This window comes from Lithobates pipiens, unplaced genomic scaffold (assembly GCF_037356315.1).
Source record: "Lithobates pipiens isolate NorthernLeopardFrog02 unplaced genomic scaffold, aLitPip1_a1.2 Scaffold_10, whole genome shotgun sequence".
Lineage (NCBI taxonomy): Eukaryota > Metazoa > Chordata > Amphibia > Anura > Ranidae > Lithobates > Lithobates pipiens.
In genome coordinates, this window is record NW_027507686.1 from 163,927,150 (window position 1) to 163,939,546 (window position 12,397).

At 42.3% G+C, this 12,397-nt stretch overlaps 1 protein-coding gene across 2 annotated transcripts in view; it reads left to right on the top strand.

Moving 5' to 3' along the window:
* The window catches only part of LMNTD2 (lamin tail domain containing 2), a 93,590-nt gene that overhangs the window by 70,143 nt on the left and 11,050 nt on the right, over nucleotides 1-12,397 (top strand). For both annotated transcript variants that reach the window (XM_077459018.1, XM_077459010.1), the window contains exons 4-6: nucleotides 737-856; nucleotides 10,970-11,118; nucleotides 11,694-11,800. In XM_077459018.1, the coding sequence (XP_077315144.1) occupies nucleotides 737-856; nucleotides 10,970-11,118; nucleotides 11,694-11,800 (376 nt within the window). The remainder of the gene's footprint in view (nucleotides 1-736; nucleotides 857-10,969; nucleotides 11,119-11,693; nucleotides 11,801-12,397) is intronic.

Below are 12,397 nucleotides of genomic sequence, written 5' to 3' on the forward strand. Positions count from 1 at the left end.
TACATTGGTGGTCAGTGTAGAATCCCCCACTACAGTATATACTGTACTTGCCAAAGATTTGCAGCTTTGCTCTACATGATTCAGAATTTGCCACAGGTAACTGCCTACTAACTAATCCCATCCCCCCACCACTGCCACTGATCTCTTAAACCCCCCAGCATTGCCACTGATCACATCCCCCTCCCCAGGCATTGCCACTGATCCCAGGAGTCCTAGGATCCCTAGGAATTTTCTGTGTATTGTCTGTCTTACCTCCGTAGCCCATGGTGTGCAGGCAGTGAGAAGATAATGTTCTATAACCTTTGGCAACCAATCAGTGAGCAGTAATGATTTACACTAACCTCATGCAACCAACCATTGAGCGGTAAGGATATGCAGTAACCTCTAACAACCAATCAGTGAACAGTAATAATGTGCAGTAACCTCTAGCAACCAATTAGTGAGTGGTAAGGACGTCAAGAAACCTCTAGCAACCAATCAGTGAGCAGTATTGAGGTACAGTAATCTCTAGCAATCAATCAACAAGCAGAAGTCATGTGCTATAATCTCTAGCAAATAATCAGTGAGCCATAATGTGTGCTCTAACCTCTAGCAGCCAGTAGGTGAGCGGTAATGATACACTGTAACCTTTAGTAACCAATCACAATCGCTGCCTGATCTGATTCAGTAAACTGAAACTAAGTGTTTAGCTTTTTGCCTATTATTTTGCCCTTTATAACCTTTTTATGCACTTTAGGTTTGGGCGTCTGCACCAAAGGTTTCTCATAACCCACCTACAGATCTATTATGGAAAGGATGTGTGTACTTCAGAAGCAACCCACAATGCATCACTGTCCTGTCACGTCCAAATGGTCAGGTATAAAGGAAAGATAATTTCAGGAAACTGACATTGATTATTGTTATATTTTTATTAAAAAGGTTGTATAGATTAAATTCATACTTCATACACAAAGAAACCTATAAAACGTTTGTGACTTTTAAATTTATAAATATAAAAAGGGTATAAATATAATACTGTATATTGCATTGTAAGGTGTTGTTCAGACTGAATTTTTTGAGATAGGTTATCAGAACTATATATGGAACACAGAATTAAGGTGGATCTATCAATAACTTTAGTTCACTGGCTTTGTCATGCATAGAGTTGCATTATATAGAAGGGACGTTCAACTAGTGGCAGAAATTAGATGCATTCCAACCAGCGGAAGCACCCAAGGAGACAAACCAAGGTGCTACCCAGTAACCGGAACCTCGCTTATCCACAGTGATAAAACTGAAAGTAGCGAGCAGAAGAAACCATAACATTAGGCCAATAGCCTCAATCATGTAATTATATAAAAAAAATGGAAATATCAGCCAACCTACGCATGAATTATAAAAAATAGGGCTGTTACTGATTAAAATTTTTGTGTGCGATTAATTGATTTTTTTAAATCGATTAATCGACTAATTTTGATTAATTATAACGCACATACAGATCCAACTACTTTTAGCTGATCTCCTTGCATTGCAACTCTGCATTAGTCAGTGGTAAATGGGGTATACACTATATACAATCACCCGACACTAGTTAGTTTCCACAATCCATAACTTAACTTCACAGTTCACACAAATATGTTTTAAATTCAAACTGTAGCACTGACGTAAGTAATTTTTTTTTCCATAGTAGCATGACAATCCCTCCACCTCCAGTATAACTAATCACTCTCACCTTATGGCATGGACCCCTGTGCCATGGCGATGACCGCTGGCCACACATGATCGTGGGCTCAAGAGCCAGAACAGGGACGTGTGTGTGTGTAAACACACAAATTCCTGTTCTGTGAGGAGAGGAGACAGATTGTGTATTCCTACAAGCTAGGAATAACGATGTCATCTCCTCTAGTCAGTTCCTTCCTCCTACAGTTAGAACACACACAAGGGAAAACAGTTAACCCCTTGATCTCCCCCTATTGTTAACCCCTTCCCTGCCAGTGACATTTACACAGTAATCAGTGTATTTTTATAGCACTGATCGATGTATAAATGTCAATGGTCCCAAAAACGTGTCAAAAGTGTCCGATCTGACCGCCATAATGTTGCAGTCCTGATAAAAATCACAGATCACCGACATTACTAGTAAAAAAAAATAATAATAATAAAAATGCCATAAGTCTTTCCCATAGTTTGTAGACGCTACAACTTTTCTGCAAACCAATCAATACACACTTATTACAATTTTTATTACCAAAAATATGTAGAAGAATACATATCAACCTAAACTGAGGAAAATTATTATTATTATTTTTAAATGGGGGTATTTATTATGGCAAAAAAGTACAAAATATTGGGGGTTATTTACGAAAGGCAAATCCACTTTGCACTACAAGTGCAAAGTGCACTTGAAATTGCATTGAAATGCAGTCGCTGTAAATCTGAAGGGGTAGATCTGAAATGAGGGGAAGCTTTGCTGATTTTATCATCCAATCATGTGCAAACTAAAATGCTGTTTTTTATTTTCTTTGCATGTCGCACTCGCATCTACAGCAACTGCACTTCCAAGTGCACTTTCAGTGCAATTTCAAGTGCACTTTGCACTTGTACTTTGTAGTACAAACTACAAAGAAAGTGCATTTGCCTTTGGTAAATAACCCCCATTGTGTTTTGTCGCTCTTTTTTTGTTTATAGCACAAAAAATAAAAACCGCAGCACCAAAAGAAAGCTCTATTTGTGGGGGGAAAAAAATGTAAATTTTGTTTGGATACAGCGTTGCACGACCGCGCAATTGTCAGTTAAAGCATGATTTTTAGCTAATTTAGCCTTTGTATGTTGTCTTGTAGGCTATGGATAATTCAGTTTTAGATCTATGTATATTTTAGTAAGGTACTTTTTATTCACATGTTTATTTATGTTTAATAAATTTAATGTGGTAACTGATGATTTCTGTACACTCCACAAGATGGTTCTGTCTTCTGGCATACTGCAGTTTCAAATGAATATATTTGTAAGGCCCCTTTCACACGGGACAGATCCGTGATGATCCACCCCGTGAACATCCGCTTGCTCAGCGGGGATCGCTCCGTTGATCCCCGCTGAGCCGGCGGATGACAGGGTGGTCCCTGCACACTGTGCAGGGCCCATCCTGTCAGATCTCCGCTCCCCTCTATGGGTGATGGGATGAACACTGACCGTCTGTCCGTGTTCATCCAATCCGCTCTGCAGACGGATAGAAAAATAGGATTTTCCTTCGTCTGCAGAATTAGACCATAGCAGAGACTGATGATATCGGGTGTAAGTGGATGTTCATGCATATATGTCTTTATTTCATCCGAAAACAGACATACGGTCCGCATTTCTGAAAGGGGCCTAACTCAATATATGATCATTTTTTTATAATTCATGCGTAGGTTGGCTGATATTTGAATTTTTATATAATTACATGATTGAGGCTATTGTCCTAATGTTATAGTTCTTCCACTTGCTATTTGCAGTTTGATCACTGTGGATAAGCAGGGTTCCGGTCACTGGGTAGTGCCCTTGGTTTGTCTCCTTGGGTGCTTCCGCTGGTTGTAACACATCTAATTCCACTAGTTAGATGTCCCTTCTATATAATGCATTTCTATGCACGTGACACCACACCCCTGGCGACATCAATGTATGACGGAACGCATAGGGAGGAGCTTGTGACTTGACATGATTCGAGTGTATGCCGGGATGCGGCAGCCACCTTGTTGGCAGTATTAGCCAGGAGCTGTGTGTTTGTATTCATTATATCATTATATTTTGAGTGCTACACCTATCTCTTTTCTTACCTTATACTGTCGTGGAGGTGGGGAGGAGGACGAGGTGGCGGTGCACTGCTAACGCCGGGGTGGGGCTCCTAGAAGAGACTGCTGCTTCTGGGGCCAATGCTTCTCCTCCTGGCCTAACAAGAGGTGGATCCTGAGGCCCATTCCAAAACTCCTGGCCAATCGGGTCTGATTGGCTGGGAGGAGAAGCAAGAAGACATTAGTGAATATTAAGTCTTACAAGTGGATGCCTCAAGCCTACCCTTTTTCAAGCCAATTAGAGCCTCTGCCTCTAATCACATGCTTCAAAAAAAAAACATATTGAACTCCATGTGTCCAGCACCCTGCATGGAGATTAGGGTCTGGAAGCATGGATTGAGGGGGGGGGGGGTGCCCCTGTGGCCCTTATACATGGGCCGCCACTGGTCACAACACCGAGGAACAATCGTATTAAGAAGTTACATCTTATCATCCATCCAGTGACTGTGCCTAAACATAATCTCTCTGGATCTGCCTGAAAGGAGCAACCAATGACAATTACAGTATATCGGCAGTCTGCTTTCATCTAGTGATCACTCAGTTTATTGCGATGCCCTGAGCTAAATTATAATGGAGTTTTACATCAGCAGTTCACAAGATGAGAGAGTGACTGAGCTATGTGGGGGTGATGGATAATTTTCTAATTAAATGACCACAGAGACAACAACAGAGGGTATGATGTTTAAAGAAGAACTGTTTCCAGGACACCATGTCCACGTAGCACCTTCCCCTGTTAAAATTGGTGCTGTGGTTTAGAATTAATAAGATGACATTTTTGATACTGTCAGTGCTGACTGTAGCTCCATCCCATGCAGAATCCCAAATTATGGGTGTTCCTATGGGAGCTACAGGTGGCATTGAAGTCAGTCCCCTCTCCATTCTGCAGCCATGTCTCCTCTGCTACATTGCCTCTGTGGAGTCAGTCAGAAGACTGTTTCCTTTGTCCAGCATTGTCAGATAGCAGTGGGCAGTTGGAGTGGCTAGCTATTCGATGATGCTGCTTAAAAACTACAGCAGCGATTTTAACAGGGTCAAGTGCTTTATGTACAGGGTCACCTGGGGGATTCAAAGTAATACTAAAGGCTTGCTTTTTCCTAAAAAAAAAAACCAATATGTTCTATAGACACACACAGCGTGGCTCCCCCCCACTCCTTACCCACAGAATTTGACTGACAGCAGCAGAAGCTAATGGCTCCCACTGCTCTCAGTCTGTCTTGTAAGAGCAGAAATAATGACCAGCACTGCTGCAGATGGGCACAGCACTGGATCGAGGGGGGAAAGGTACTTAGGGGAAAGTACAGCAAGTAGGAGGTTTTTTTCTTTAACCACTTGGCGCCCATACTATGTCTATTGACGTCATGGGCTTTCGGTGGTTATATCTGAATGATGCCTGAGGCCACAGACATCAGCGTTTTCAGCCGGCGATTCCCTGCACTATAAGAACGATCATAGCGGCTGTTCCGCCTCTTGATCGTTCTTACGGGCGGCGGGAGGGGACGCCCCCCCTCCCGCTGCCCTCCGGTGCTTGTACCGACTCACCACTTCCATCGGTGAGTCGGTCACAGGATCCGCCAGCCCCCGCAAGTTACCATAGAGATTTCCGGCGGACCAGATCATCCCCGGAGTCTCTATGATCGTTCGGAGGCCGGGCGCGATCTTATGACGTTACGCCCGGCCTCGGTATTCAAATTAACGGCGCTGATCTGGCAGGGAAGCCAGGATTGTTTTTTATTTTTATTTTTTTTATTTTATTCATTATTATTGACCCCATATCTCACTGTAAATATGTCCGATCGTGCCATATTCTTATTACAAGGGATGTTTACATTCCTTGTAATAGGAATAAAAGTCATCAATTTTTTTATTTATTTTTTTAAGTGTCAAACTAAAAAAATAAAAATAAAATTAACAATAAAAAAAAAAAAAGTAAAGCGCCCCTGTCCCCGTGAGCTCGTACACAGAAGCGAACGCATACGTAAGTCCCGCCCACATATGAAAACGGTGTTCAAACCACACATGTGAGGTATCGCCGCGAACGTTAGAGCGAGAGCAATAATTCCAGCTCTAGACCTCCTCTGTAACCCAAAACATGTAACCAGTAAAAAAATTTAAACGTTGCCTATGGGGATTTTTAAATACCAAAGTTTGGTGCCATTCCACGAGCGCGTGCAATTTTGAAGCGTGACATGTTGGGTATCTATTTACTCGGCGTATCCTCCTCTTTCACATTATGCAAAAAAATTGGGCTAACTTTACAGTTTTTTTTTTTTTAAGCATGAAACAGTTTTTTTTCCAGAAAAAAACATGTTTGAAAAGTTGCTGCGCAAATACCGTGCGAGATAAAAAGTTGCAACGACTGCCATTGTATTCTCTAGGGTCTTTGCTAAAAAAACATATATAATGTTTGGGGGTTCTATGTAATTCTCTAGCAAAAAAATTAGGAATTTTACATGTAGGAGAGAAATGTCAGAATTGGCCTGGGCGCGAAGTGATTAAAGGAGGGAATGCAGTAGCATATATACCATGAGGGAAACAAGGAGTTTGCCTTGGGTGGCGTTTTTCAGGTGTATGGCCCACCTCCAGGTAGAAGGGCAGAGGCAGCTCTTTAATTAGTCAGGTGAAGGACAGTCAGACAGATTACTGTGTTTCGGGTAGCCTGGTGCCTCCTGTAGTGTTTTGTCAAAGGCTCTGAATTGTGTTAGCCACGACCCCTTCCTGCCTTTAGATGCTGACGTCACGCCCGACCACTGGTGTTCCTTTCCCACAACTACAGGAGGCATCGGGCTCCCCGGATCATAGTGATCTGCCTGGTGGTGCTTCTCCTGACTGAGCAGTGTATGCTCTGGTTTCTACAGTCTTTCATGCTGTGATCCTCTCTCCTCTTGTACCAACTGGACAGAGTGTGGAGGTTTTAGTTTGCCTGCTGTAGCCACAAATAAACCATGTCTACTATATTGAATTTGACACAGTTGACCACCTGCTCCTCCTCAACAAACTTCACTCCCTTGGCTTCCGTGATTCTGCTCTTTCATGGGTCTCCTCCAACCTGTCTCAGCACACTCTCAGTGTAGTACCCCAAGGCTCTGTCCTTGGACCCCTTCGATTCTCTCTCTATACCTCTTCCCTGGGCCAATTGATAACCTCCCATGGCTTCCAATACCACCTCAATGCTGATGACACCCAGATCTATCTCTTCACTCCTCAAATCACCCTCTCAATCTCCTCATGTATCACAAACTTCCTGAGTGACATATCAGTATGGATGTCACACCACTTCCTCAAACTTAATCTTTCTAAAATTGAGCTAGTAATACTTTTTCCTGCCCGATCCCCTCCCTATGACTTTACCATTAAGTTCAATGGCACAACCATTGGTCCCTCCACACATGCCATGGTGCTGGGTGTAATCCTACACTCTGACGTCTCCTTCTGGCCCCACATCCAATCACTGGCCACATCTTACTGCCTTAACCTTCGCAACATTTACAGAATTCGCCCCTTCCTGACTCACAACACCACAAAACCGCTTATTCACTCCTTCCCCACTTCCTATCCCCACTTCAGTCTGTTCTGGATGCTGCTGCTAGACTAATACAGCTTACTAACTGATCCGTGGCTGCTGCTCCTCTCTGCCAATCCATTCACTAACTTCCCCTACCCCACTGTATAAAATTCTAAATACTAACCACAACATACAAGGTCATCCACGACATTGCCCCCAGCTACATCACCAACCTCATCTGCAGATTTCGTCCAAATCGTCCTCTCCATTCCTCCCAAGACCTACTGCTGTCTAGCTACCTTGTTACCCCCTCCAATGCTCACCTCCAGGACTTCTCTAGAGCCTCTCCCACCCTCTGGAACTCCCTGACCCAGTATGTCCAGTCAGCCTCTACCCTGTCCACCTTCAGGCGATCCCTAAAATCTCACCTATTCAGGGAAGCCTACCCACCTCCACCTAAGAACTGCACCTGGGCCAACTCCATCAGATCATCCCCTGCATATATTACCTTTTGTACCATCCCCCCCTCCCTTTAGATTGTAAGCTCAACAAGCAGGGCCCTCCTGTCCCTTCTGTATTGAACTGTATTATAATTGAACTGTCCCCCCTCTGCATTGTACAGTACTGGGCAAACTGTAGGTGCTATATAAATCCTGAATAATAATAATAATGATAATAAATAGACCACCTATGTAAATGTTTGTGAATTCATAATGTTCCAAAAACCAAAACCATTAAAAGCAACATATTACAGAATAAGATAAAAACGGTGCACACATTTACTGTATGTCAGTACGGAAAACTTGTCTAAAATGTGGCTTAGCATATTTGACACCTAAGGCTGCTCTATACTACTAAAAGGCATTAAAATTGGTAGTGTTCCCTCACACTGGTGGTCAGTGGAGAAACATCAATATATATTGATGGTGAAAAAGTGCTCACCTATATTGGCAGTCAATGTAGTACCCCCTCTTCCTTACACTAATGGTTAGTATAGTGGCCTTCTTACTGTACATTAATGGTCAGAAAATGCTACTTTACACTGGTGGTCAGTGGTGAAGGGACCCCTTAGATTAGTGGTCAATGGGAAGAATGCTGATTAAATGGAAGGTCAGTGAGAAATATAGCCTTTTACACATCACTAAAAAGATAATTGATGTCACCGGTTACACATAAATCAGAAATTGCTGATTGCTCTAGCAACCCCTTGAAAAATCTAGAATTCTGGTTGAGAAAGGCTGATGTGATTCTAATCCCAGTTGGCAGAATTGGTGTGCTCTGCCACCATGTGGACAAAACAGAACACTACATTCATACATAGTATTGTATCTACACTATATTACCAAAAGTATTGGGACGCAGGGGCATTGCTAGGTCTACAAAAGGTTTAGGGCTAGAGCCCATAGCTCCCAATTGTCCCTGATTTAAAAAATGTCCCTCTGTCTCTCATTCCTCCTCATTTGTCCCTTATTTTGGTCTGATCTATATATTGTATATAAAATGAGCTATTTATCTTTCAAAAAGTATTTCCCAGCTCAAAACGTTTCATCCAATTTCTACATTGCTGCATTTGTAAATACCAAAAGCCAATATAAAGGAATAGTAGTGGTAAAAAGTAGAGTTGCACCGATACCACTTTTTTAAGACCGAGTACAAGTACTGATACTTTTTTCCAATACTCGCCGATATTACTGATACTTTTTTTAAATGTCTGTCTTAGTTCCTGTCAGAAAATTTTGTAAATAAGAACTTTTTCGCCTTCACTGATGTTGCGCTAATACAGATGCACTGATGGGGCAGTGATAGGCTGCACTAATGGGGTACTGATAGGCTGCACTGATGGGGCACTGAAGGGCACTGATGGGGGGAGCACTGATGAGGAGGCGGTAATATGCAGCACTGAAAGGATTAGGTGGCACTGATGAGGCAGCACTGATTATTATTATAATTATACAGGATTTATATAGCGCTGATAGTTTACGCAGCGCTTATATAGCGCCATAACGGATTTGCTAATACTTGCCTCTTCACTGAGAACTGGGTGGATCCCAGCTGTAAAGTCAGGGTCTTTCCCCAGCCTGGACTGGCTGAGTGACATCAGCTGAAAGCGGGCTTTAGCCCACTGTCAGCTGAAAATGGGTCACAGGACTGCAGAAAAAACGGCATTTAGGTTGTAAGCTCTAACGAGCAGGGCCCTCTAATTCCTCCTGTATTGAATTGTATTGTAACTGTAGTGTTTGCCTTAACGTTGTAAATTACTGCCCAAACTGTAGGTGCTGTACAAATCCTTTATAATAATAATTCCTGTGATCCACCGGAGAAGTATAGCCAGAAAAGCATTGGTCGTACTTCTCCTTTAATCTCTTCTTGGCCTGCACTTGAACTGCTTTAAACAGATTTTGCATTCCCATATACTTGCTTGGGATTGCCTTAAAGGGGTTGTAAAGGTAAATGTTTTTTCACCTTAATGCATTCTATGCATTAAGGTGAAAAAACATCTGACAGTGCCTGCACCTCGAGCCCCCCCGTTTTACTTACCTCACCCCTCGAAAATCCCGTGCTCGTCCCCCGACGTCCTTTCCACCGTTCAGCCTGGCCGCTGATTGGCTGGAGTGGATGGATGGAAAGCAGCGTAGCTATTGGCTCGCGCTGCTGTCAATCACATCCACTGACGCGGAGCGCCGGGGGGCGGGGCCGTGTGATACAGCGAGCGGCTATAGCCGCCGGCTGTATCATGGGAGCGTGCCCGCAGGTGCTTTTCACCATGCGAGGAAGCTCACATGAACGTGAGAAGCACCTGCGGGAGGAAGCCGAGACAGCTGCCGAGGGACCCCAGAAGAGCAGGTTCGGGGCCACTCTGTGCAATACGAGCTGCACAGTGGAGGTAAGTATAACATGTTTGTTATTTAAAAAAAAAAAAAATAATCACTTTACAATCCCTTTAAAGTCATTGAAAAAAAAAACAAGGTGCTCTAATGATGGCGATGCAAAGCAATCGTCTCCCTGTGTTCAGTGTGCAGAGGTAAAGCTGCTCACACAGAACCTGAGCAGGACCTGGAAGATGGCAGTTATTGCTGTAGTAGTGCCAACTACTACAGTGATTTTTCAGCTTTCCCAGTGCCCCATCAGGTATAAGATATGCATACTTACATTGCACCAAACTGGACCAAGGTAACTATGGAATGCTTATAATACCTAGAGCAATGGTCATCAACCCTGTCCTCAGGGCCCACTAAAAGACCAGGTTTTATGTATTACCTTGGAGAGATGCAGACTAGAATACTGCAATCACTGAGAAGCAAATGATATCACCTGTGATGTATTCTAGTTATCTTGCAAACCTGGCCTGTTAGTGGGCCCTGAGGGCAGGGTTGATGACCACTGAACTAGAGTACAGCATTAAGCCTACACATTTTTTTCATGTACATGCCCACAATTTTAAATTTGATCACTTTTACACAAGTTCAGAGTTTAGTTTTCTGCTAGAACATAAATTCATTAAAGCAGTATATTTGCTCTTACTAGTCTACTATCATCTGGACTCAACTACCTGAATTCCGATAAGAATTATCAACAATAAACTATGTTGAAATTAAAATGGAAGTAAACTCTGATGGGTTTTACTTTCTCTTTATATTGGATATATTGTCTCTGTCTGCAGCCTGTAGCATCCCATCAGAATGAAGAGTCACCTTCTATGTATACCAGCGTAAGAAAGAGTGCATCACAGAATCAGAAAATCAGAAGTTGGCCCGTTTTAGACCAGGACCAATATAGCTGCAACCTACCATCACCTGCTATTCTCCCCAGGTAAATTTTATCAAGTTGAATTTATAGTCAAACCGTTTTTGTTTTAGATAGAGTAGGGGGTGGTTAAAACCCCTGCTGATTATTTTTGCTGCATTTGAAACATTGGGGAAATGTTCTTTCATTTCTTGTCCCAGTGACAAAACAGGATGTTAGAGCAAATCTAAAGTGAGGGGATTTCCCTCTTAGACAGCTGACCCCGGAACAGATGTACCCATTGGAAGATTTCCCCTGCCTAGCATGCCTTGGGTCCTTATGATTCGTGGTGTGCAGTAACGGTTTCCTGGCAGGAAAGCTTAGGTGGGTTCAGACTAGGATCCAAACACTCCTGAGCTCATCCCTGGTCACTAGTACATATAGAGTGGTTACTTTCCCTAATAGGTACACAGACAGCAATCCAAACATGGCAGAGGCCCCAACCCTTCCCCACTCTCCAAAGTGAAAAAAAAAGTTTTTCACTAGAGATACACTTTAAACAATGCTAAAATCAGGTTTGTTATCTATTGCCATTTTTAACGTGTTCTATTTTTTTTATTGCTGGTCAATCTAATTTGTTTTTGTTTTTTTTTATATTATAGAAGACACAGTGTCTCTGCTATGCCGTACCTGGACTGTAGGGCACCTCAGAATATGTCTAACCCAGCTAATGCTGTACAGCAGCTTTCTCCTGCTATCAGAAATCCAGGTATGCCACCAGCAGAATGAAAGTGATATATGTACAGGTTCAGATAGATGAACATATCAGACTACACATTTTATAGACTGGCTAAAAATATAGACACCTTTTTAGGGCATCAAATATGAGATTATTACCAAGCATAAGATACAAAACAGGCTTATTCAGAAAGAGAGGATGATTGGCCTAAATATTATTTTCTTGATTTGACTATGATGAAATAAAATTTGTTTAGTAGCCATGGGTATTTTGAATATCACTATACTTCTTAAGAATACAAACTAACAATATACACCAAAGGTCCTTTAACTTCCTTGATTCCATTATTATGTATTTCTTGACTTCTTTAACTCAGTACTAAGCCCCTTTCCTACCATATCTCCGACTTTTACTATCCAAATATTCAATGCCAGAAACTCACTGGTGCTGGATTGTTGAAAGGTAAGAGGTGGGTCTTAGCTCTTTCAATGTCAAACTTTAGCATCCAGTTTAAAAGTTTACGTTAAGGCATAGAATATGTGAACAGTACATGTGGAATCAGGGGTATTACTTGCAGCATTTAAAGGTGTTTGCAAACTTGTCAGCACTATAGAATTGATTATAAAT